The sequence below is a fragment of the Saccopteryx bilineata genome, chromosome 3 (assembly GCF_036850765.1).
Source record: "Saccopteryx bilineata isolate mSacBil1 chromosome 3, mSacBil1_pri_phased_curated, whole genome shotgun sequence".
Taxonomy (NCBI): domain Eukaryota; kingdom Metazoa; phylum Chordata; class Mammalia; order Chiroptera; family Emballonuridae; genus Saccopteryx; species Saccopteryx bilineata.
Genome location: NC_089492.1, coordinates 301503445 through 301529856, shown reverse-complemented (window position 1 = coordinate 301529856; position 26412 = coordinate 301503445). Strand labels below are relative to the sequence as shown.

Here is a 26412-nt window from a genome sequence, read left to right as displayed (position 1 = left end):
AGCATGAGTTTTGTTTCAGGGCTTGTGGCAGATGACCAACCACAAAGAAATGTCCGATGAAGTCATAGACGGTTGAAACTGCTAACGATTAAAAATGCACCAACATTCATAATTGGTGAAAAGCACCCCTTCGCCCAGCAATAGCGACAGCCAATCAGCAAATTCCCCGCTACCCTTCCTACTTCCCTAAACCTAGCCCTTAAAATGTGGCCTAAAGACTGTAGCCACTGTTGCTCTCCCTTACGAGACAGCCCGGCAGGTTTCCTTTCATTAAAGCCTGTTACACGGGTCTTTTGTGCTCCAATTGATTCTATCGTTTGGTGCCACTCAGTTAGACACCCGGGACAGGGTACTAACTGAGTGGACGATTCCTCTTTGCCATCCAAACTTACAACCAGGGAAGAAATGGGCAGCGGCAGCTCATCCTGGGCTTACTCCCTGATTCTGTTTGGATGTGTAATTGTAGGTTGATTGGCCAGCGATTTGACCCTGTCCTGAACCCTCCGGACCAGAGGTAGGAGATTTTTTGAAGCTTTCTCAATCTCCGGTAGGCTCCTCTGCTTCCCTCACCCTCACTCTACTCTCTGAGGTTCACAGTTTGGGAGGCTTCTACTCCGAGCAGCCTGCTTCTATGGACTTCCTCGAAAGTCTAGGCGCCTAGCCAGGTTGCTTTCTTCTTTCTCTGGAACTGAGGTCTCCGGTGATGATCGGTTTCTTCACATCCTACACACTCTACTGTACTCAGAATAATCAAAAGTGTTTAAGGACTCTCTCTCTTTATTCTCAGCCTAACATGGGCTCCTCCCAAACTCAGGCCTCAGAGACTACTCCTTTGGGACGCTACTGCTTCCTCCCTAACTCCCTTCTACTTCCTTTACCTATCATGGGGACCTACCGCGTGGCCCCACTTTCGATTACAGTACACTCAAAGATCTCAATAATTTTTGCCACCGGACAGGGAAAGCCTCAGAAATTCCCTATGTACAGGCCTTCCTCTTTCTCCAATCTCTACACTACCTCTGTTCCTCTTGCTTGACCTACCAAATACTTTTAGCAAAAAACCCTTCTCCCCCGTCCTCCTCCGACTCTCCTCTAAGCTCTGATCTTTTCAACTCCTCTGACCAAGTGGCGCCACCACCAGCACCTCAACCTCCTCCTCCTACAGATTCTGACCCTCCTTCTTTCCGTCCAGCTGTTCACGCTGTCCGTCTGTCTGCTTCCTCTCTTCCTCCTCTCTATGCTGACAACTCCCTGCCATCTTGGGAAGCTTAAAAAGGCAGAGTTGTCTATTGAGTTGTGTGAGTGAATAATCTGCTTTGTCTCTTTGTCAGAAAATATCTCTAGTATAATTTTAATTGAAAAAAGTAAAGCGTGTTCATTCAAATTTCTTAATTTATAATTTGTATGTAAAGTTTTTGTTTAATGTGTAACTGTGTCTGCTTCTAAGGCCTTAAAACAGTGGTAGTCAACCTGATCCTTACTGCCCACTAGAGGGTGTTCCAGCTTTCATGGTGGGCGGTAGCAGAGCAACCAAAGTATAAATAAAAAGATAGATTTAACTATAGTAAGTTGCTTTATAAAGATTTATTCTGCCAAACTTAGTGAAAATCCGATATAAAGTACTTGGTAATTATTATTATGTGCTTCAACTTGCTGTAACTTTTCTTTATAAATTTTATAAAGTAAAGTTATTCTCCTACTTTATAAATAACCATTACTGTGGAACTGGGGGGCGGTTAGAAAGTTTTACTACTAACAGAGATACAAAAGTGGGCAGTAGGTATAAAAAGTTTGACTACCCCTGCCTTAAACCAATAATTACCCACCTATGAAATCAAGGCTTATTCATCTCCACAGACTCTCCCTGCAATACCCCCATCCTTCCTGTTTGAAAACCTTCAGGGGCTTATCACCTCATACAAGATTTACACCTAATCAATGTGGTGATAATTCCCCTCCATCCATGTTGGGCAAATAAAATATATTATGCTCACCTTGTTAAAGATGGCACTGCCCACGTGGAAGCCATCGCCCAGGTGATATTAATGTGTGTTGGGGGTGGGCTTTGGGCAGGCAGGATCCTTGTAGCCTGGGGCTTGGGTTTAGCTAAGACTAAGCCTTTCCCACTCTTTTTGATGTGGGGTGGTACAATCCAATCATGCCTCAGAGAAGTAACTTTGTATTAGAGACTTCCCTATTTTGTATATTGGATTAAAGGTCTGGATTTCTACACTATAAAGTGGGACAGACCCAGAGTTTGTGCTCTCTTAGTTCCTGAGATTAGCATTAGAGAGCAGAGAGCAGAGAAAGGCCATGTGGAGGAGGCCAGGAGAAGTAGCCAAGATGGTGGAGTGCTGAGTGAGAAGCCAGTTTGTGCAGAGTTTGTGCAGAGAGAAGGAAGGAGATGGAGAACAGAGGTGAATAAGTTTGGTAAGCTAGAAACCTTTGATTCTAGGAAACTCAGATAAGTCAGTAGCTTTGTGAGCACTGAATGAGTGGGTTTTGGAGCCCAGTGTGCATTTTTACTTGCCCGCCAGGTGCAAGCTAGGATTAAAGATGATGGCTGTTGGGCAAATAAAATATATTATGCTCACTTTGTTAAAGATGGTGCTGCCCACGTGAAGGCCATCACCCAGGTGATATTAATGTGTGCTGGGGGCAGGCTGTGGGCAGGCAGAATTCTTGTAGCCTGGAGCTTGGTTTTGGGACTAAGCCTTTCCCACCCTTTTTGATGTGGGATGGTACAATCCTATCATGCCTCAGAAAGTGACTTTGTATTAGAGACTTCCCTATTTTGTATATTGGATTAAAGGTTTTGATTTCTACACTATAAAATGGAGGCAGAATGAAAGCTCGCTCTTGGTTCCTGAGATTAACATTAGAGGAGAGAGCACAGCAGAGAGCAGAGAAAGGCCACGTGGAGGAGGCCAGGAGAGGCAGCCAAGATGGCAGAGTGTTGAGTGAGAAGCCAGTTAGTCTAGAGTTTGTGCAGGGAGAAGGAAGGAGATGGGGAACAGAGGTGAATAAGTCTGGTGAGCAAGAAACCTTTGATTCTAGAAAACTCGAATAAGTCAGTAGCTTTGTGAGCACTGAATGTGAGTGGGTTTTGGAGCCCAGTGTGTGTTTTTACTTGCCCGCCGGGTGCAAGCTAGGATTAAAGATAATGGCCCAGCTTTTGGCTCTGCTGTTTCTTTGCCGACTGTCCGAATCTAATGCAAACCTGCATGGACCAGGTGGCTGTGATGGTGGCCCTGGCTACTGGCTTTACAATGGCCCATCAGTTTTTGGCTCCATTGTTTCTTTACCGACTGTCCGAATCTAATGCCAGCCAGGCAGCTGTGATGGTGGACATGGCTACTGGCTTTACAATCCAGTAGTCCCTAATCTCTACAGGTTACTGTCACACATTCCCTCAAACACCACCCACTTCATGGTCCTAGACCTCAAGAATGCCTTCTTTACTATTCCTCTATACCCTGACTCTTACTTTCTGTTTGCTTTTACTTGGACTGACCTGGACACTAATGCAGCCCAGCAACTTATGGGGATTGTCTTACCACAGGTATTCAGAGACAGCCCACACCTGTTTGGGTAGGCACTAGCTCAGGATTTAGCAGCATGCAATCTCAAAACTAGTACTCTCACCTGACCTGTGGTGGCGCAGTGGATAAAGCATTGACCTGGAAATGCTGAGATCGCCGGTTCAAAACCCTGGGCTTGCCTGGTCAAGGCACATATGGGAGTTGATGCTTCCAGCTCCTCCCCCCTTCTGTCTCTCCTCTGTCTCTCCCTTTCCTCTCTAAAATGAATAAAAAAAAAAACTAGTACTCTCTTACAATATGTAGATAATCTACTCCTCTCAGCCCCTCCCTGCCTGCCTCAGGGAAACACACTGCCACCCTTCTTAACTTCCTCGCCTTGAAGGAATATCGTGTCTTCTCTGCTAAGGTTCAACTTCACACTTAGTCCGTAGTCTATCTGGGCATCACCTCAACGCCCACCACCCGAGGTCTCACCCTAGATCGAACTCAGACCCTCAGCAGTCTCCAACCACCTACCACCGTAGATCAAATCCTTTCTTTCTTCAGTCTAATAGGCTTCTTTAGACACTGGATTCCCAATTTTGCTCTCTTAGTCAAACCCCTCAACGAGATCTCCTAAGCATGACTTTTAAAGTCTATAATAACCAAGAGGAACAGGAAAAGGCACACAGCCCAAAAGAGATCAGGCAAAATACCAGCTCTTGGCAGCTGCCCTCAAAGTCTCCAATTCCCCCAAGGGGCCTTGTAAAACTCCACCAGAGTCCTGCTTCAAGTGTGGAAATAAAAGTCATTGGGAAAAAGCCTGTCTGGCTCCTCAGCCCTCGCCAAGGTCTTGTCCTCACTGTGGGAAAAAGGGTACACTGGAAGGTAGACTGCCCCCTCGCTCCTCTAAGAGAGGGTTCAGACTCTTCTAGCCCTACCTGTTGGGCAGATAAATTGTATTATGCTCACTTTGTTAAAGATAGCGCTGCCCACGTGGAAGCCATCACCCAGGTGATATTAATGTGTGTTGGGGGCGGGCTGTGGGCAGGCAGAATCATTGTAGCCTGGGGCTTGGTTTTGGGATTAAGCCTTTCCCACCCTTTTTGATGTGGGGTGGTACAATCCAATCATGCCTCAGAGAAGTGACTTTGTATTAGAGACTTCCCTATTTTGTATATTGGATTAAAGGTTTGGATTTCTACACTATAAAATGGGGACAGAATGGGAGTTTGCTCTCTTGGTTCCTGAGATTATCATTAGAGGAGAGAGCAGAGCAGAGAGCAGAAGGAGGCCACGTAGAGTAGGCCAGGAGAAGCAGCCAAGATGGCGGAGTGTTGAGTGAGAAGCCGGTTTGTGTAGAGTTTGTGCAGGGAGGAGGAAGGAGATGGGGAACAGAGGTGAATAAAGTCTGGTGAGCTAGAAACCTTTGATTCTAGGAAACTCGGATAAGTCAGTAGCTTTGTGAGCACTGAATGTGAGTGGGTTTTGGAGCCCAGTGTGTGTTTTTACTTGCCCGCCGGGTGCAAGCTAGAATTAAAGACTATGGCCCACCAGTTTTTGGCTCCGTTGTTTCTTTACCAACTGTCCAAATCCAATGCAAACCTGCATGGGCCAGGCTGCTGTGATGGTGGCTGCGGCCACTGGTTTTACATTTGGCGTAGTCGGCAGGATACAAACCTGCATGTGAATGGCCATGATGGCGGCTCCTGGCTTTACACTACCCCAGCCACCTGTGATAACTGAAAGTGCCCAGCGCTGTTGGCCCCATCTCACATCACCATCAAAGAGCCTAGGGTAGCCATCCAAGTAGCAGGTAAGCCAATCTCATTTCTTATAGACACAGGGACCACTTACTCTGCCTTGCCCAAATATTCAGGTCCTGCTCATCCCTTAAAGATCTCTGTTGTGCCTGACCTGTGGTGGCGCAGTGGATAAAGCATCGACCTGGAAATGCTGAGGTCGCCGGTTCAAAACCCTGGGTTTGCCTGGTCAAGGCACATATGGGAGTTGATGCTTCCAGCTCCTCCCCTCTTCTCTCTCTCTGTCTCTCCTCTCTCTCTCTATCTCTTCCTCTCCTCTCTAAAATGAATAAATAAAAAATTAAAAAAAAAAAGATCTCTGTTGTGGGTGTTGATGGTCTTATTTCCTCCCTATTGGCCACAGATCCACTGCCTTGTCTAATACATGGTGTCTCCTTTGCACACTCTTTTCTCCTCCTGCCTCAATGCCCTATACCTGTTTTAGCTGGAATCTACTCTCCAAATTCAGAGCCTCTCTCTCTTTTCACTTCCCGTCCTAAGAGTCAGCTCTGTTACTGCTCCTTGGCCAGCCAGATTTGGCCAATTCTGTTATAAATTTACCTTTACCACCCAGCATAGTGAATCCCAAGGTTCTCCTCACCACCACCCCCAGCGGCAAAACTCCAGGGAAAGGCCCCTTAGTTTCATGTCTCCAGGTTAAAGAAAATGGAAGCTCCATTTCTGCACATGCCTGCGAATGACCCTTCCAGTCAACCTGAATCATCACCTAGATACACCTGCTCCCCCTTAGGGCCCACCAAGGTCAGACTAATTAAAATACCAGAAGAAGAAAAACAGCCTGAGCCTTGAGTAACTATGATTACCCCCTGATAACAGCCAGGATGGAGATTCCAGCTTGCTCTATTCTTTCTTATCTCCTTACCCTTAAAGGCATACTCTGCCCCCATACCCTCCCTCTTGGAATCTTCTCATCTAGAAAGCTCTCTTAATCTTATTTAAAATCTCTTAATCAAGACTAACTCCTCCTATGCAGCCGACTGCTGAATATATCTGTCCATGTCATCTTCAGCTTACTCAGCTCTCCCTATTCCTCTTAATAATACTGATCTCCTTCACACCACTCTTATATACAAGATTCAGAAAGGGGCCAACTTCTTTGAGCAAACAAGCTACGCTAAACCTACTATTCCCAGCTTGACAAGCTCCTTCCATAGCCCTTTCCAACCAAGGACTCACACCTATCAATCCTCCATGGGGGCCAGGTCTACAAGAGGACATGGGGAAAAACCCCTCTCCAGCCTACCTGGACAGGGCCCCATACTGTTATCCTGTTCACCCCTACCGCCATCAAAGTGGAAGGAGACTCACACTGGACTCACCTCTCCCACATTAAGCCTTATCCCACCAATACCCCTACAACCTACATCTCCACCCCCACAGGTCCTCTGTGTCTCAAAATCTCCACATGTTCCCCTTTCCAAAAAGAACCAGACCAGTCCATCTCATAATGCTCCTCCAAGAGGCCATATCCTGCCATACCATCCAGTCCAGCAGGCACTCACAACAGGCAACTGCCAATGACCACCTTGCCAGATTCTTCTACTTCCTCCTTCAGGCCTCCGAAGACCTCTCCTGGTTTAGGCCTCGCTCCAGTGAAATTGACGGACTGCTCAATTAGATGCGGGACTTGCCTGGCAAGATTCTCTACTTGAATTTTCTCCAAAAAAAAACCCCAGTGGGTTTTCCATTTCTTCTTCTCTTCCTCTTAATCACCTCTAAACCCAACCACCATGCCCCCAGTTCTTGATCTCCTAACAGCAGTTCACTATCTCTCTTACTGGGCGCCACATATGCCGCCCCCATCTCCTCTCTCCTAGAGGCCACATATATAGAACGCTCTCTCAAACCTAACTCAAAGACTTTTTATTAAATCTAAATCTTCCTATGCAGTTAATTGCCGGATGTGTATGTCTATGTCCTCCTCAGCCTACTCTGCCCTCCCTATCCCAAACAACAACATCCATCTTCTATGGACAGTTCTTATATACCAGACCCAAAAAAGAGCTTCCTTCTTTGAGACAGCCGACACTCTTATAGGGAATTATCCCACTTCAGCCACCAACCGAGCAAATAAGCTATATCAAACCCATTATTCCCAGCTCGAAAAGTTAAAACCCCAAATTCCACTGCTTGGGGACCAGTCACCCTGAACACTCCCCTTTATGCTTTACTGCTCAAGGTACTGTCCCAGTGGGTCAACTCCCTTCTAACCTCTGCAACACCACAATAACTATCCAATTTCCCAAAGACCATCAGAATCAACGAATTAACTATCAAGTCTCTCCAGAAGCTAACGGATTATTTTCTAATCCTGTTCAATTCACAGGACGCCCTACTCTTACAGCTTCACAACATAAATGCTCCTATCCCACCGCACAGCTATGTCCCTGGCTCACTACCCCTACCACACGGTTGCAATGCTCAAAGCAGGCCTCTGACCATGTCTCACCCCTAGTTAGGGCTGCACTTTCCTCCACCTTGACCGTCTGGAGTTCAGAGCTGGACAGGCGTAACCAACCCCTTGTCCATCTATTCTCTATTCACCTCTCAGCCTGCCTCACCCAATCAGGGGCTTTCTACTTGTGTGGGACCAACACCTATATGAGTCTCCTTACTAATTAGACAGGAATCTGCACCCTAGTCTATCTCACCCCAAATATTAACCTAATCCCACCCCATGAGCCTCTTCCAGTTCCTAGTACACTACCCATCAATCTAAGGACCAAACGAGCTGTACAAGTAACCCCTCTTCTTGTTGCTTTAGGAATCTCTACAGGAGTAGGCCTAGGGGCAGGGGGACTGGCCACTGCCCTGTCTTATTCCCTCTCTCTCTCTCTCTGAAGACCTCCAAAGCTCCCTGGAAGAAATTGCCTCCACCCAAGTAAAACTCCAGGATTAAACTGATTCCCTAGCCACCGTCATGCTACAAAACCGCCAAGGACTTGATTTCTTAACTGAAGAAAAAAGAGGTATTTGTGTCCTTCAGGAGAAGAGTGTTGCTTTTACCTTAATCAGTCAGGACTAGTTAGAGACGCAGCAATCAAATTAAAGGAACAAGCCCAGTGAATTTGTGAAAAACAAACCGAGTCATGGAACCAGTGGTTTCGCACAAACTGGGTGTCTTGACTATTGCCTTTCATTGGTCCAGTCACTCTCCTATTTATTTTTGTAACTTTTGGACCCTGCCTCTTCCATTTGTTCAGTTTCTTATAGAACCGCATGCAGACCTTCACCAATCAGAAAACTGGAGAGATCTACCTAGCCCTACACACCAACCCCGAAACCTGCCGTCGCAAAACAGAAAAATCTGGACCCCTGTAAATACACCCCTACCCATCAGGAAGCCATCACTGCACTTCTCTACCCCTCACTGAGAGTAACCCTTAGAGAGGCCGTAAGCCCTCACCGCCCCTACTCAGCAGGAATAAGTTACAGAAGATAATGACCTCCGTCCCCTTTCCCTTGAAGCCTCTTTAGGAATCATTCTCTTTCCTTTTTATAAAAATATATCAAATAGTAGGGAATCTTAGGTTTCATTTCTGTAACCCTGCCAGCATGAGTTTTGTTTCAGGGCTTATGGCAGGTGACCAACCACAAAGGAATGTCCGATGAAGTCATGGACGGTTGAAACTGCTGAAGATTGAAAATGCACCAACATCCATAATTGGTGAAAAGCACCCCTGCGCCCAGCGATAGTGACAGCCAATCAGCAAGTGCCCACTACCCTTCCTACTTCCCTATCCTTACCCTTAAAAGGTGGCCTGAAGACTGTAGCCACTGCTGCTCTCCCTTACAAGACAGCCCGGCAGGTTTCCTTTCATTAAAGCCTGTTACACTGGTCTTTCGGACTCCGATTGATTCTATCAGTAAAGTCTTTAAAACAATTTAAAAAGTTGAAGAAAAAATAAGAGACTGGACAAGAAAAGCCTCAGATAAAGTGATGGGGGCAATGGGTTTGAAGATGGAAAGCGTGAGGAGATCTGGTACAGGGCAGCTTGGAACGTGTGAGCAACAGGAAATGCATGCTGACTTCCGATGGACTGACAGACAGACAAAATAATTAAGCTGCGTTGCTTTGATGCATTAACTCATGGGGATTCGTGAAGGAAGCCACCAGAAGCTACTACACTGGTTCTTTGTGTTTGTTGCTGCTATTGTTATCGTGTTTGCTCTTTTTTTTGGAGGAGGCGATGCAGTTTGGCATTGTGTTTTGCCTGATATTTGGGAACTGGGACTTTGAGCCTTTGTTATTTGGTGACGTGTTTCAGGGACGGGCTACATGGGAATACTCTGTATGTACTGAGGCTCCGGGACGAAAAGGAGTTCAGGCCGGTGAGGCAGCAGCCTGTGGGTAGAATGGGACCTCTGATGTGCTCAGAACTGTGGGCAAAGCCTGTTGTCCATGCCACCCTCAGCCATGAGGAACCGAGAGACTAGCTGCCTGGGCGGGGCCGTGCCCTTGTGGTGGGGCTGCTGATGTGACAACCCCATGAAGGGAAGGACTAGCCTCTGAGGGACCACGTCTTCTGTGTCTGTCTGTTCTGAGGCCCTGTGACCCCGCCATTGGCACCACCAGGAACAGAGACAGGAGATGCCATGACTCCAGTTCTCACAGCCCTGTTCTGCCTGGGTGAGAATTGGGCAGGGGTGGGGGGAGGGGAAGCCCTGCCTGGGAGGGACAAGGCCCCAGGGCTAGACCTGCTGTGTCAGGGCCCCAGGACTCAGGAGGCTCTCGGGGTGGGGGACTCAGAAACAGATCTCTCACAGGAACTCTCTTTCAGGGCTGACTGTGGCTCTGAGGACCCAAGCACAAGCAGGTGAGGCTATCCCCAAGTGATCCAGGGCCCATTTTTCATCAGGGACCAGCGATCCCCACCCACCCACCCACGCACACACACACACAGGCAGCTGGGGAGCACAGCAGATGGGGTTGACAGATGGGTGACATCTAGGTTGTTTGGGCTGAGAGCTGGGAACTGAGGGTGGAGAATGTCTTGTGACCCAGTCCCTGATTTCCTTCCAGGGACCCTTCCCAGACCCACCCTCTGGGCTGAGCCAGGCTCTGTCATCCCCCTGGGGAGACCTGTGACCATCTGGTGTCAGGGGACCCTGCCAGCTCAGAAGTTCCAGCTGCATAAAGAGGGAATCTCACAGGCCTGGGGCACACAGAACCAACTGGATTCCGGGAACAAGATCAAGTTCTCCATCACACAGATGACAGATCATCACGTAGGGAGATATTACTGTTACTACATCAGCTCCACTGGCTGGTCAGAGCACAGTGACCCCCTGGAGCTGGTGGTGACAGGTGAGAGGACACTCAGGGGTCCCAGCCTCAGGCTCTGCCCTCAGGAATGGGGTCTGCTTTCAGGGGGTCTCCCCTCTCACAGCCCGCCCTGGGGGACGGGAGAGAGGTGTGAGCCCATCTGACACGCTGCCTCCTTCTCTCCTAGAATCCTACAGCAAACCCAGCCTCTCAGCCCTGCCCAGCCCTGTCGTGACCTCAGGAGGGAACGTGACCCTCCAGTGTGGCTCAGGGCAGGGATTTGACAGGTTCATTCTGACTAAGGAAGGAGATCACAGGCTCTCCTGGACCCTGGACTCACAGTCACACTTCTTCAGTGGAAGATACCGGGCCCAGTTCCCTGTGGGCTCCGTGGCCCCCAGTCACAGGTGGACATTCAGATGCTATGGCTGTTACAGGGACAGACCCCAGGTGTGCTCACAGCCCAGTGATGCCCTGGAGCTCCTGGTCTCAGGTGAGTCTCATCCAGGACTCATTCATAGATTGAGACATCAGACAGATTATTGGGGTCTTTGTGGGAGGGGAGCCCCATGTGGGAGAGTGGGGGAGGGGAGCACAGAGGATCCTGGGTAAGAGACACAGAGAGAGAGTGAGACCTGGGACAGGACAGGAGAAGACAGTGTATGGGAGGAGCAGCCCCTGTAACTCATGTCTGGTCTCCCCAGGTGTGTCTCAGAAGCCCTCCCTCCTGACCCAGCAGGGCCCCATCGTGGTCTCTGGACAGAGCCTGACCCTCCAGTGTCACTCTGATGTCGGCTATGACAGATTTGCTCTTATCAAGGAGCAAGGACATCCCCTCTCCCAAAAGATTGTCTTTGGGTCCCAAGCTGGGCTCTCTCAGGCCAACTTCTCCCTGGACACTGTGAGAAGCTTCCCTGGGGGCTGGTACAGATGCTACGGTGGACACAACCTCTCCTTCGAGTGGTCAGCCCCCAGTGACCCCGTGGACATCCTGGTGGCAGGTGAGGGGCCAGTGGGTTCAGTCAGGGACCCAGACTCTGCACAGGCCCTGCTGGGGGGACTCAGGTGGTGATGGGCAGAGTGAACGTGCAGGGTCCCAGGGAAGGAGACAGAGAGAGGCGGGATGGGAGGGGAGGGGAGACTCAGAGAAACAGAGACAGACAGAGAGGAGGGTCCTCAGAGAGAGGGCTGCTGACTCTCAGGTCAGGACAAGGTCGTGAGCAACCCCTCACCCACCTTCCCTCTCTCTAGGACGGCTCCCTGACAGACCCTCCCTCTCAGTGCAGCCGGGCCCCACGGTGACCTCAGGAGAGAACGTGACCCTGCTGTGTCAGTCACAGAGCCCGACAGACACTTTCCTTCTGTCCAAGGAGGGGACAGCCGATCCCCTGCTGTGTCTTAGATCAGAGCTCCGAGCTCAGCAGTACCAGGCAGAGTTCTCCATGAGTCCTGTGACCTCAGCCCATGGGGGGACCTACAGGTGCTACAGCTCACAGAACACCAATCCCTATCTGCTGTCACAGCCCAGTGAGCCCCTGGAGCTCCTGGTCTCAGGTGAGGGGACAGTGATATTGCCCTTTCTGAGCTGTCAGCTCAGGGTTCTGTCTTCAGAAGAATTATGTGCTGAAAGGGGAATGAAGGGGCAGTGGGGATGGTCACCTATATATCTGCCCCTTAGAAACTCTTCTCCGTCTTATAGCCGCCCCCTCACTCGGGTTTGAAAGGTGCCAGGTGGGCCCCTGGAGGTCTTGGTGGGATCTCAGCAAAGAAGCAGGATGAGTCTGAGTGAGGTGGAGACTCCAGGGTCAGCCCCAGACTCCCGCCCCTTCTGTCTTCCTTCCAGGACCCTCTGAGACCCCAGCCCGCCCCACAGAGCCCATCTCCACAGCCAGTGAGTCCCTGAGACCTCTGCGCAGAGGGAGCACAGCCACCTCAGGGCGGTTCTGAGTCTCTCAGAGGATCTGATGCCCCCCAGACACTTAAGGACAGGCTTGTGTTCCAGGGGGTTTGGAAGTGGGGAAATGTTTTAGGGAAGAAACGGTGCTCTCGGGGCTCTGAGGATGCATCTGTATCCCCTGAGAAGTCAGGCCTGCAGGAGGGTGAGTAAGGCAGCTGACAGATGACAGGGCCATGGCAGAGGATGATGTTAAGGCCCAAGATGGCGGAAGACCTCCCGGGCTCAGATGGGGAGAATGCAGCCCCCTGCCACCCCCAACCTGAGTCCCAGGAGGCCCTGATGACCAGCTCCTGTCCCCCACAGAGTCAGGCACACAGAGGGGTAAGTCAGAATCTCCTTGGGGAGGTGGTATCTGGGTTCACAGGGGACAGGGGCTGAGTCATTGGGGTTCAGGGACCTGTGGAGACGCTGACATGGACACACCTTCCCCTGTGTGGCCTCAGTGTCCCCAAGTGTAAGAGGAGAGAATCGTGGCCCAGAGCTCAGATTTCCTTTCAGTTCTGTCAGTGAGCTTCTGGTGGAGGGGGTTTCACAGGGTGGCCTCCAGGTGTGATGTTATGGAGAATGTCCCCTCTGTAGCAGTGACGGTGACAGTGTACAGGGAGCGAGAGACAAGACGGGTCCAGAGCATCTAGGTCCTGTCCCTCAGCTCAGACTTAGCTCAGAGGAGAGAGGGGACAATAGTCAGACCTGGGTCAGCTCCCAGCTCTGCTGCTCCCGCTGTGGGGCCAGGCTGTCCCTTCTCTCCTCTAAGTGTCAGGTTCTTGTCTGTTCATCCCTGGTCCCGTCCTGCTCACAGGTGCTCTGAGGTCAGGTGACATGAGGGTCTCAGAGCTCAGGAAGGCAGGGTTCCTAGTCCAGACAGGCCTTCTCAAAGGGGGTATCTGGGCGCTGCAGGGTGAAGATGAGTCCCAGGGGAGACACAGACCCTGTTTGTTTCTGGGGTCGCGCAGCTTTATGCTAATTTCATGAGGGTGGTGGGACATTCCAAGTTGTGTCTAGACCCTCAGATAAGTAGAAGCAGAGAGAGTTCCATCCCCCTGTCCTCACGTCTCCCCATGCCTTTTGCAGGGTGCCCAGAGGTGACAGCTATACTGCAGGATGGAGAGAAAGAGGTCAGGGTGGGGGAGATGCTGTGGGAGTGAAGACCAGGCTGAGTGGGACAGACAGGGTGGGGAGGGGGAGAACTTGGGCTCAGTGCCCCTCCTGCCCCTCACAGGAGCCCTGGAGTCCCCAACTGTCCCCTCCAGAGACCCCTCTGGGCTGGGGAGTGGAGATCTCAGCCTGGGGTGCCCATTCTTCGGGTCTCTGCTGGGGAGTGGGCAGTGGGGTGGGGTCCTGCTTCTCTCATGGAGTGGACACTCAGTGGGCTGTGAAATCTTGCGTCCTCGCCAGCAAGAATCCTGTTAATCCCTGAGATTTCTGAGAGCGAGGAGGGGAGAGTCACCCTAGACCCCTGAGTGAGGTTAATTAAGCAATTCTGAATTTTGCAACTGTGCAGGGCCCTGGGGCCCTCTAGTTGAGCAGATGTGGGTCCTGAGGGTGTGGAAGCAAGGGTCCTGAGGTGGGGGAGACGGAGTTTCCGAGGGACAGGTGTCTGAGTGCTCCCAGTGGAGGGAGGGCCTCTGCTGGCTCCGGAGGCAGGTCACCATGAGAAGGGGACAGAGGCTGCAGAAGTCATTGACTGACCCTTTCTAACTTCTAGGACCACCCTATGAAGTCACAGCCCCACCCACGGAAGCAGATTCCCAGACAGGTGAGTCATCTGGGCGTGTGCCCAGGGGGAATGCTGGGAGAGACAGGTCCTGCCCAGTGGAGAAGGAGCTCCTGCCTCACAGGTCCTGTCTGGGCGGGGTCTTGTCCCCCTGTCCCTGACCCCCTGTCCTCTGCTTCCAGCCCCCGCCTCCTGGAATTACACGGTGGGGAACTGTGTCCGCATTGGCCTGGCTGCTGCGGTCTTACTGATCCTGGTGGCGATTCTGGCGGAAGCTGGGCACAGCCAGCGCAGGTCCCCGCACAGACCACATGGATGGAGACAAGACGACACCCATTAGAGAGATTAGACCCCAGGGCAGGGGTCCCCAAAGTACGGCCCGCGGGCCGCATGAGGCCCCCTGAGGCCATTTATCCGGCCCCCACCGCACTTCTGGAAGGGGCACCTCTTTCATTGGTGGTCAGTGAGAGAAGCATAGTTCCCATTGATATACTGGTCAGTTTGTTGATTTAAATTTACTTGTTCTTTATTTTAAATATTGTATTTGTTCCCGTTTTGTTTTATTACTTTAAAATAAGATATGTGCAGTATGCATAGGCATTTGTTCATAGTTTTTTTTTATAGTCTGGCCCTCCAACGGCCTGAGGGACAGTGAACTGGCCCCCTGTGTAAAAAGTTTGGGGACCCCTGCCCTAGGGCTTAAGGCTCACGCTGGAGCCCCTGGTGACTGAGCCCAACCCACACTGTGCGCCACCTGGAGGCTGGTTTCGGGACTGCACTCTGTCCTTGGAAGCGGTGACGCCCTGGCCACTCCTGAGTGGTCCGTCTCAGGTCGCCAGGGTTTGGCTCCAGATCTGACCCTCACGAAGATCATGACCCCTCAGGACTCTACCCTGGGTCTTCCTTCTCTCAGGGTCTAGAACAGACGCTTGTTCTGCAGCCCCCCCCCCTCTGTCCCCACTCCCTCCTCCGCCTCTGCCCATTTCTGAGGCTACAGGGGCTCAGCTCCGGCCATTTTCTCCGTTCTCATGCCTCTCCCCCAAGGTCTCAGCGTCTGGGCTGCCCTTCCAGGCTGACCACCCGACACTGGCGCTTGGATTTCCTCCCTCCCGCTTTCTCTTCCTGGGTCCCCACCATCCAGCAGCTTTCCGGGAACCCTGCTGTTCAGAAGCCTTGGTGTCACCCACCCCTGTCACCCCTGAGCTGCGCCGGCTCCGGCCCCCAGGCAGCCGCTTCTCCTGTGCCTGGAAAGGTCTCTGTCTCCTTCTCTGTCCTCTCGGGTCTCCACCGGCTTGGATCAAAAGTCAGGGAAAGAGACACAAACCAAAACCAGTGAGATGTCACTGCACACCCATCAGGACGACTATGACTGAAAAGAACAGCGGATGAAGGAAAAGTGAGACCTGTCACAGGATGTGGGGCAGAGGGGGCAGTGTGCACCGCTGCTGCGGGTGGAACGCGTGCACGCGCCCTGTGCTCCTCCCTCAAACGTAACCCGGGAATTGCCTTGCGGCCCGCAGCTCCGCGGGGACACGCGCGCAGAAAAGTGACAGCACGGCTTCAGTGCTTGCACACCCATGTGCACACCAGCCTGACTCACAGCAGCCCACGTGGACACAGGGCTTTTGCAGAGTGGAGAAGGGACCACACCCCCGTGTCATAGTACGGGGACCACGGAACACTGTGAAGACAAGAAACGAATTGTCCCCGGATCCTCCTGAGGGAACCCAGCCCTGCTGACACCTTGATTTCAGCCCGTGAGGCCCCTTTCGACCTGCGACCTCCAGAGGCGGAAGATCTCAAACCGTGTTGCTGTGAGCCACCACCGGGTGCTGACCGGTCACAGCAGAAAGCAGGAATCTCACGCACCTGATGTTCCACACCCTGTGGTCTCAGGACACCCTCAGGCTTCTCAAAACTGAAGCAGAAGCCTCCAGCCTCACCTGCGACCTTCCATCCAAGTCTCCACCCCTCCAGGGCCAGAAGTCCGGCCGGCACACCGTGGGCGTCAGGGTTTGGAGGATGCCCATGACTCTGGGACCCTGGCTGCCCTGTGGCTGGGCTGTTCTGTGCCGGGTCCCTGTGTGTCCGGGACGCAGTCCTCACTCACCTCTCTCCTGCAGAGCAAGGCTGGGCAGCTTGACCCCAGGCCCTCCCCTGTCCCTAGCACAGGCAGGAGACTGTGAGGGGGAGGCTCACTCTGCTGTGACTGAGGTGTCTCCTCTCCAGAAACAGTGCGGAACCCTCAGCCCCTCTGTGCTCTGGATTCTGTGTCCCTGTCAGAGGGGGAGGGGCTCTTCCAGCACGGGGTTGTCTGCTCCGTCCCCGCATTCCACTCAGAGCAGGGACCGCCCCTCTAACAGTTCGGCTCAGCTTCCCAAATGAGGCCACTGAAGGTCCTGGTAGCTTCCTGCGGTGCTTTCTGAGACTTCGCAATCATCACCTCTGCCCCATCGTCACCTGTGCCCCAGCGTGCTTTCTAGATTAAAACGGACTCCAGACTTATGTGTGCACCACCTGACCTGGACCAGGAGTTCACCCTATCTCCAAGTTATTGAGTTTCTTCTTTGGGAACAATACGTACTTAGAAAACACGACCTCGGTTTATGTGAACTCAGGACTACTGGGGTTTTGTCTTGTATGGACCGCTTAATATCAGGAAGGGTGCACAGTGTAAATCCACACACGTATCCCCACCTGGTGTAACATTACAGGATTCACTTATGTTGCACTCGTATCCATTATGTAAAAACCTCAGGGCTGTGGCCAGTTGTCTCAGTGGTAGAGCTTGAGCCTGGTGTGTGGATGTCTGGGGTTTGATTCCCTGTCAGGGCACACAGGAGAAGTGATCATTCGCTTCTCCACCCCTACTTCTTCTCTCTCTCCTCTCTCTCTCTCTCGCTCTTCCTTTCCCAAAGCTATGGCTCAAGCATTTGAGCAAGTTGGCCCACAGAGCTGAGGATGGCTCTATGACCTCCGCTCAGGCTCTATGATGGCTTGGTGGCTCAATAATGAAACCGTAGCCCCAAATGGGCACAGCATTAGCCCCATGGAAATTTGCAGGGTGTTACCCAGATGGGGCGCATGTGGCTGTCCATCTCTGCCTCCCTGCCTCTCACTTTATAATAAATGAATAAATAAATAAATGGGAAAAAAAATCTCAACTGGTACAAACACCTCAATCACTGACTTGTGGAGACCACATATCTTTCTTGGGCAGCCTCCTCCACCCACTTACGCCTGTCTTGCACGACTGCTGGCTTTGGGTGGGGTCCAGAATGAGAGATGTCTCGGCTACGGGTCCAAGCTTCCCAGTGCCCAGGCTGTGGGCCCCAGGAGATCCCAGAGTGCCCGGAGCACCTGCAGCAGATGAGGTTGTTACACAGGGTCTCAGGGGAGAGCTACCGCTGAACCGCCACACGGACATCTTATCATCTTGGAGCTACCGCTCTGCGTTTCCGCAGAAAATTGCTTCTTCACACAACAGCATCTGGGTGGTCACTGGGCTGTTGCTGAGGCTGTCTTGGCCAAGTCAGCATGAGACATGAGAAGTTTATTACGCAACGGGAGCTGATTGCTGACCTCGGCTCCAACAGGGTGCGCCCAGGAGTGGTGTGTGTGCAGTGTGGCCGAAGAGGTCCCTGAAGACATCAGGCAGGAGGAATAATACGCCTCTACTGATGGGCACCTCCTAGTCCTCCACCTCTGTGACCTTGTCACCTTCCTTGGCCACAGGGACTCTGCAGCTGTGACACCACGAAGGGGGTTGAGATGACAGCCTAGCGTGGAGGATCCAGGGGAACCCAATGGCATCACAAAGCTCCTAGCAGGGAAAGAGGGAGGCAGGGTTGACAGCGCCAAAGAGCCAGGACAAGAGGCCTGGCGTGTGCTGCGCAGTGGATAGAGCATCAACCCGGAATCCTGAGGTCGCCGGTTCAAAGCCCTGGGCTTGCCTGGTCAAGGCACATATGGAAGTTGATGCTTCTTGCTCCTCTCTCTCTCTCTCTCTCTCTCTCTCTCTCTCTCTCTCTCTCTTCTCAAAAATGAATAAGTAAAGTCTTTAAAACCATTACAAAAGTTGAAAAAAAAGAAAGATGAGACAAGGAAAGCCTCAGATAAAGTGATGGGGCCGTTGGCTTTAAAGATGAGAGAGCGTAAGGAGACCTGGGACAGGGAGGCTTGGAACGTGCCAGCGACATTAAATGCATGCTGACGCCAGATGGATGGACAGACGGAATAATAAAGCTACGTTGCTTTGATGCATTAATTTGTGACAATTCCAGAAGGAAGCAACCAGAAGCTACTACACTGGACATCTCTTTTTCTTGTTGCGATTGTTATCTTGTTTGCTTTTTTTTTTTTTTTTTTTTGGAGGAGGTGATGCAGTTTGGAATTGTGTTTGCTAAACTGAGAATTGGGAGCTAGGACTTTGAGCCTTTGTTATTTGGTGACATGTTCCTGGGCCAGGCTACATGGCGAATACTCTGTAGGTGCTGAGGCTCCGGGCTGCAAAGGAGTTCAGGTCAGTGAGGCAGCGGCCTGTGGGGAGAATGGGGTCTCCGATGTACTCAGAAGTGAGGGCAGACACCGGCTGCCCACACCAGCCTCAGCCATGAGGAACTGAGAGACTGGCTTTCAGGGCGGGGCCATGCCCTTCCGGTGGGGCTGCTGATGTGACAACCCCGTGATGGGAAGGACTAGTCTCTGAGGGACCACATCTTCTGTGTCTGTCTGTTCTGAGGCCCTGTGACCCCTCCATTGGCACCACCAGGACCAGAGACAGGAGATGCCATGACTCCAGTTCTCACAGCCCTGCTCTGCCTGGGTGAGAAATAGGGGGGCAGGGGAAGCCCTGGTATGGGAGGGACCCGGCCCCGGGGCCAGACCTGCTGTGTCAGGGCCCCAGGACTCAGGAGGCTCTTGGGGTGGGGGACTCAGGAACAGATCTCTCATAGAAACTTTCTTTCAGGGCTGACTGTGGCTCCGAGGACCCAAGCACAAGCAGGTGAGTCTGTCCCCCAAGTGTCCCAGGTCCTATTTCTCATCAAGAATAAGCGATTCACACACACACACACACACACACACACACACACACACAGGCAGCTGGGGAGCACAGCAGATGGGGCTGACAGAAGGGGGACATCTGAGCTGTTTGGGCTGAGAGCTGGGAACTGGGGGTGGAGAATGTCTTGTGACCCAGTCCCTGATTTTCTTCCAGGGACCCGTCCCAGACCAACCCTCTGGGCTGAGCCAGGCTCCGTCATCCTCTGGAGAAGCCCTGTGACCATTTGGTGTCAGGGGACACTGCCAGCTCAGAAGTTCCAGCTGCATAAAGAGGGAATCCCACTGGCCTGGGACACACAGAACCCACTGGATTTCAGGGACAAGGCCAAGTTCTCCATCACACTGATGACAGAGAATCACGCAGGGAGATATTACTGTTATTACATCAGCTCCACTGGCTGGTCAGAGCGCAGTGACCCCCTGGAGCTGGTGGTGACAGGTGAGAGGACACTCGGGTCCCAGCCTCAGGCTCTGCCCTCAGGAATGGGGTCTGCTCTCAGGGGGTCTCCCCTCTCACAGCCCACCCTGGGGGACAGGAGGGAGGAGTGAGCCCATCTGACACGCTGCCTCCTTCTCTCCTAGGATTCTACAGCAAACCCAGCCTCTCAGCCCTGCCCAGCCCTGTCGTGACCTCAGGAGGGAACGTGACCCTCCAGTGTGGCTCAGGGCAGGGATTTGACAGGTTCATTCTGACTAAGGCAGGAGAACACAGGTTCTCCTGGACCCTGGACTCACAGTCACACTTCTTCAGTGGAAGATACCGGGCCCAGTTCCCTGTGGGCCCCATGACCCTTAGTCACAGGTGGACATTCAGATGCTATGGCTGTCACAGGGACAGACCCCAGGTGTGCTCACAGCCCAGTGATGCCCTGGAGCTCCTGGTCTCAGGTGAGTCTCATCCAGGACTCATTCATAGATTGAGACATCAGACAGATTATTGGGGTCTTTGTGGGAGGGGAGCCCCATGTGAGAGGGTGGGGAAGGGGAGAACAGGGGATCCTGGGTAAGAGACACAGAGAGAGAGAGTGAGACCTGGGACAGGACAGGAGAAGACAGTGTATGGGAGGAGCAGCCCCTGTAACTCATGTCTGGTCTCCCCAGGTGTGTCTCAGAAGCCCTCCCTCCTGACCCAGCAGGGCCCCATCGTGGTCTCTGGACAGAGCCTGACCCTCCAGTGTCACTCTGATGTCAGCTATGACAGATTTGCTCTCATCAAGGAGCAAGGACATCCCCTCTCCCAGAAGATTGTCTTTAGGTCCCAGGCTGGGCTCTTTCAGGCCAACTTCTCCCTGGACACTGTGAGCAGCTCCCACGGGGGCCGGTACAGATGCTACGGTGGACACAACCTCTCCTCTGAGTGGTCAGCCCCCAGTGACCCCATGGACATCCTGGTGGCAGGTGAGGGACCCGTGGGTTCAGTCAGGGACCCAGACTCTGCACAGGCCCTGCTGGGGGGTCTCAAGTGGTGATGGGCAGAGTGAACGTGCAGGGTCCCAGGGAGGGAGACAGAGAGAGACAGGGGATGGGAGGGGAGGGGAGACTCAGAGAAACAGAGACAGACAGAGAGGAGGGTCCTCAGAGAGAGGCCTGCTGACTCTCAGGTCAGAACAAAGTGGCGGGCAGCCCTCACCCACCCTCCCTCTCTCTAGGATGGTTCCCTGACAGGCCCTCCCTCTTGGTGCAGCCAGGCCCCACGATGGCCTCAGAAGAGAACGTGACCCTGCTGTGTCAGTCACAGAGCCTGACGGACACTTTCCTTCTGTCCAAGGAGGGGACAGCCGATCCCCCACTGCGTCTTAGATCGGAGCTCCGAGCTCAGCAGTACCAGGCAGAGTTCTCCATGAGTCCTGTGACCTCAGCCCACGGGGGGACCTACAGGTGCTACAGGTCACAGAACACCAATCCCTATCTGCTGTCACAGCCCAGTGAGCCCCTGGAGCTCCTGGTCTCAGGTGAGGGGACAGTGATATTGCCCTTTCTGAGCTGTCAGCTCAGGGTTCTGTCTTCAGAAGAATTATGTGCTGAAAGGGGAATGAAGGGGCTGTAAGGATGGTCTCCTATATATCTGCCCCTTAGAAACTCTTCTCCGTCTTATACCCCCCCTTACCTGGGTCCGAAAGGTGCCAGGTGGGCCGCTGGAGGGTCTTGGTGGGATCTCAGCGCAGAAGCAGGATGAGTCTGAGTGAGGTGGAGACTCCAGGGTCAGCCGCAGACTCCAGTCCTCTCTCACTTCCTTCCAGGACCCTCTGAGACCCCAGCCCGCCCCACAGGGCCCATCTCCACAGTCGGTGAGTCCCTAAGAACTCTGCTCAGAGGGAGCACAGCCCACCTCAGGGTGGTTCTGAGTCTCTCAGAGGATCTGATGCCCCCCAGACACTTAATGACAGGCTTGTGTTCCAGGGGGTTTGGAAGTGGGGAAATGTTTTAGGGAAGAAACGGTGCTCTCGGGGCTCTGAGGATGCATCTGTATCCCCTGAGAAGTCAGGCCTGCAGGAGGGTGGGTGAAGTAGTTGACAGATGATATTATATGGCTATGACAGAGGGAGATGTTAAAGCCCAGGCTGGGGGAGGAGCTCCTGGGCTCCGGTGGGGAGAAGGCAGCCCCCACCCTCACCCCATCCTGATCCCCAGGAGGCCCCGATGAGCAGCTCTTGTCCCCCACAGAGTCATGTGCGCAGAGGGGTAAGTCAGAATCTGCTTGTGGAGGTGGTATCTGGGTTCACAGGGGACAGGGGCTGAGTCATTGGGGTTCAGGCACCTGTGGAGACGCTGACATGGACTCACCTTCCCCTGTGTGGCCTCAGTGTCCCCAAGTGTAAAAGGAGAGAATCGTGGCCCAAAGGTCAGATTTCCTTTCAGTTCAGGCTCTGAGCTCCTGGGAGAGGGGGTCTCACAGGTAAGCCCCCAGGGTGTGATGTTATGGAGAGTGTCCCTTCTGTAGCAGTAACGGTGACACTGTACAGGGAGGGACAGACTGGCCAAGGTTCTGAGCCATCCAGGTCCTGTCCCTCAGCTCAGACTCAGCTCAGAGGAGAGAGGGGGCAGGAGTCAGACCTGGGTCAGCTCCCGGCTCTGCTGCTCCTGCTGTGGGGCCAGGCTGTCCCTTCTCTCCTCTGAGTGTCAGGTTCCTGTCTGTTCATCCCTGGTCCCATCCTGCTCACAGGCTGCTGTGAGGTCAGGAGACACAGGGGGCCTCACAGAGCTCAGGAGGGCAGGGTTCCTAGTCCAGTCAGGCCTTCTCAAAGGGACATCAAGGCCCTGCAAGGTGGAGAGGAGTCCCAGAGTAGACCCAGAGGCTTCCCCACACCCGTGCCCCTCAAGTGTCTCTGTTGTATGGGGGGGCAGGTAACAAGGATGGACCCTCAGCTCCAGATGGGACATGGACAGGCCCCTGCATATGACAAGCCCAAAGCACGAAGCTGGTGTCCACCTGGGGGGCAGCATGAGGACAGCACAGGGATCCCACATTCCTTGGTTCCAGGCCCAGCCCTGCCCCATCCAGGCTGAGTGACCTGGGGCAGGTGGTGAACCTCTCTGAGCCTCACTACAATGGGGGTGGGGTCAGCAATTTCTGTGTATAACTGTGGGGACAGGGAGAGGAGATGAATGACAGCCCACAGCACGTGCCTCACACACAGACACACAGTAGGTGCTCATTAAATGGCATCTATCATTGGCTCATTCATAATGTCACTCATGTCCAAGGTCTCAAATGGTACCAGATCGTCCTGATTGCGGTCTTGTTGGTCCTGGTCCTGCTGCTCTCCCTCGTCCTCTTCCTCCTCCTCCTCCGACACCAGCGTCAGAGCAAAGGCAGAACGTTGGGTAAGTAAGGACAAGGTGAATTTGGTCAACGAAAGAGTCATTCAGGGCAGCAGCCACAGGAAACCAAATAGATGGAGAATATCAGCTGAGAAAAATATTTCTCCAGAATCTTCAATCAGAAAATCTAGGAAGAAAACACTAAATGTTAGCATAGATATACAAATATAAGATAAACTTGTATCATTGTCAATCTCATGAAATACTTAAACATATACACATGTGTGTATTAAGGTTTCCTTCTTTCCTCTGGAATCTCACGGGAAGGGGGGTTGACCAGGCCAAAGTGAGGGTCATGCCCAATCTCCTGAGGGGCCATGGACCTAGAGCCTAGAGCCCAAAGACAGAGGCTGGCAGGTCGGGAAATACCTGCCCTGAAGACCCTCAGACTTCCCAGGGCCCCTCTCTGCCCCTAACATGCCTGTCTGTCTCCCCAAATGCAGACCAGCAACAGACACCCAGGAAGAACCCCTCTGAGAGAGCAAAGAGAACTTTGCTGGAGGGAGGGACACAGGATACGCTGGGAGGCTGTGGGTGTCAGGGGAGGAAAAGACTGACATCCTTACTGCGTGACCTGGCACTCCCCCTCACCCCTGGGTTAGTGGCCCATCTGGGAGCAGTCGGGGTCTGCAGCCCTGAGATCTCTGGGGTCCTGCCAGGAGACACCCCCCCATTCTGCCCCAGCAGATGTTGCCGTGAAGGACCCACAGCCTGAGGAGGAGGGTGCGAAGCTGGACCCTTGGGTGAGACCCCTGCTTCTGTCCAGGCCACCAAGGACCTTCCTGTTGTCCAGTTTAATTCAAAGAACACTTCCCTGTCCTCACCTCACCTGGTTCACAGGAGTGGCCCACACTGACCTCTCCTTCTGGGTACCCAGGTCACCCTGCTGTGACTCACTCCTCCTGGTTTCCTTGTGACATCATAGCCCCTCCTACGTGGTCACCTTTGCTGGCTCCTGGTCCTCTGTCTAACCTGGTGCAGCCCCAGGTCTCAGGCGGTTGTGTGAATCACCCACAGGTTCCCAGAGTCCCCTTCATTCATTCCCCAGCAGATGTGAGGGGAGCTCACTGTTTATTATTATCTCCATTTAGGGGCCACAGTGCAGCCCTGAGCAACATGGTCTCCACACTCCTCCAGCTCACCTGCGGGGAAGGGAGACACTGAGCAAACAAGCAGACAGTGTCCTAGAGAGCAAGGTGCTGTGACAAAAATAAAGCAAGAGCAGGGGATAGGGCACATTGGTGTGGGTGAGAACAGAGAAAATAGCAGGGGCAAAGGTACTGAGGCAGGACACACTTCTTCACTAAGATGGGCCTTGAGGCAGGAGCCAAATGAGCACGAGATAGCGTGTTAGGATAAGAGTCAGAACCGTAGAAGCATCCAGATGCCCCAAGGCTTAAGAAGTCCCTGCAGGTTCCATCAGGAGAGTGACCTAATCTGATTTAAAGTTTAACATCATCACTCTGACAACAGGTGGATGATTGACTGGAGGGTTTTGCCCGTGGAACCAGGAGACACTGTCTCTGTCTCACTGTCTCTGCAGCAGAACAGGCACGATGAAGACCCCCAGGGAGTGACGTACGCCCAGGTGAACCACTCAGGATCCAGACTCGGGCAGGGAATGGCCACCTCTCATTCCTCCCTCTCAAGCAGATTGCTGAACACAAAGGGCAGACAAACAGACAGCGACAGACAAATGGACAGTCAGGTGGGTCTTATGCTTCCCAAGTTCCCAGACTCCTCCAACCCCAACCACATTCCATCTCCTCACTGTCCCCCGACGCCGGGTCCAGCTGCTGCCTCTGACCCCCTGCAGGATGTGACCTACGCCCAGCTGGACCACACGCACCTCAGACAGAAGACAACTGCACCCCCTTCCTCTCCGTTGAAGGAGCCCCCAGACGAGTCCAGCGTGCATGCTGCTCTGACCATTAACTAGCCCAGGGAAGACCCAGACCCCACACTCCAGGAAGGGGCCTGCAGGGACTTCAGAAGTCATGAGAACCACCCCCCTGGACACTGAGCTAGTGACCCCAGCAGCCTTGAGACCTGACATGGACGCCCAGCAGCCCCCGGAACCCTCTGGGAGTCCATTGATTCTGCAACAAACAATAACTAATATCTCTACATTTTGAAAACAATGCAACAGCCTTCTCAATAATCAATGTGTGAATTTAATTGTTGACAGAAAGTGAGAGAATGTTTTAAATTAATAGCATATTTATACATTAAATCTATGAAATTAGAAAAATAAGAAGTGTAAGTGAATATGTTACCAAAAAAAACCTAAAAGATTAATTACTTAATTTATTACATCAAGGATTTAGAAGAAGAATAGCAAAGGCTCCTAAATGAAGATAGAAGGAGAGATATAATAATGGGTAGCTACTAATGAGGGCAAACAAAAAGAGAGGGGAAAAAAGGAACCAAAAAATTTTATTTTTGAAAAATTCATTCGCACATAAATCTTAGACACAGTAGACAAGAAAAAGAGAGAGATGTACATTATCACTACCAGGACCGCATCAACAGACGCTACTGACTTAAAATACATAACATAACATTATAAACAGTCTGACGCCAATGTGCTATAAAATGTAGACTAGACACCTTCACATGCACAATGCTAATAGACCTGAGAGTTAATAGAAAATTCTTATCACCTTATGTATACATTGAATATATTGACTTTGCAATAAAAATTACCCTACAACTGAACACTATGGAATATTAAAAAGTCAAAACCAATAGAAGCAAACAGTAGAATGTCAGTTACCAGTGGTTGAGGGAGGAAGCAATGGAGAGATACTGACTAAAAGGCACAAACTTCCAGTTACGAGGTGGACAAATTCCGGGGACCTAATGTATAGCATGGTGACTGTAACTAACGATGCTGTATCATGTTCTTGAGTGTTGCTAAGAGAGTAAGTGCACTCAACACAGAAAGAAAAGTCAACTCCTATAGGATGGATGTGTTGACTAATGTGGTGGTCATCACTTTACAACATATAAATGTATCAGTTCAGGAGGTTTCTTTGGTTATTTTTTCCAAATACTTATGCAGTTATGAAACACACACACACACACACACACACACACACACATCAGACTTATGCAAACATTTCCTGAGAGTAGAAAAAGAAGTACACCCCACCTGTCCAGGCGGTGGCACAGTAGATAGAGCACCAGCCTAGGATGCTAAGGAACAAGGTTTGAAACCCTGAGGGCACTGGCTTGAGCATGGG

At 52.2% G+C, this 26412-nt stretch overlaps 1 protein-coding gene across 3 annotated transcripts; it reads left to right on the top strand.

The window, feature by feature from the left end:
- Nucleotides 1-345: 345 nt before the first annotated feature.
- LOC136331956 (leukocyte immunoglobulin-like receptor subfamily A member 6) lies at nt 346-25312 on the top strand. 3 transcript variants are annotated; one of them, XM_066271135.1, is made up of 15 exons: nt 346-514; nt 9891-9974; nt 10126-10161; nt 10368-10652; nt 10798-11103; nt 11315-11611; nt 11862-12164; nt 20447-20743; nt 20995-21297; nt 21586-21633; nt 21977-22027; nt 23051-23170; nt 23855-23910; nt 24711-24875; nt 24984-25312. In XM_066271135.1, the coding sequence occupies exons 2-15, from the start codon at nt 9941-9943 to the stop codon at nt 25104-25106; spliced, it is 2424 nt and encodes an 807-aa protein (XP_066127232.1). In that variant the 5' UTR covers nt 346-514; nt 9891-9940; the 3' UTR covers nt 25107-25312. The 3 variants fall into 3 exon arrangements, with proteins under 3 accessions (XP_066127232.1, XP_066127233.1, XP_066127234.1); XM_066271136.1 differs by lacking the exons at nt 346-514; nt 9891-9974; nt 10126-10161; ... (2 more) ...; nt 11315-11611; nt 11862-12164 and adding exons at nt 18973-19106; nt 19251-19286; nt 19500-19784; nt 19928-20233; XM_066271137.1 differs by lacking the exons at nt 346-514; nt 9891-9974; nt 10126-10161; ... (3 more) ...; nt 11862-12164; nt 21977-22027 and adding exons at nt 18973-19106; nt 19251-19286; nt 19500-19784; nt 19928-20233.
- The last annotated feature ends 1100 nt before the right edge of the window (nt 25313-26412 follow it).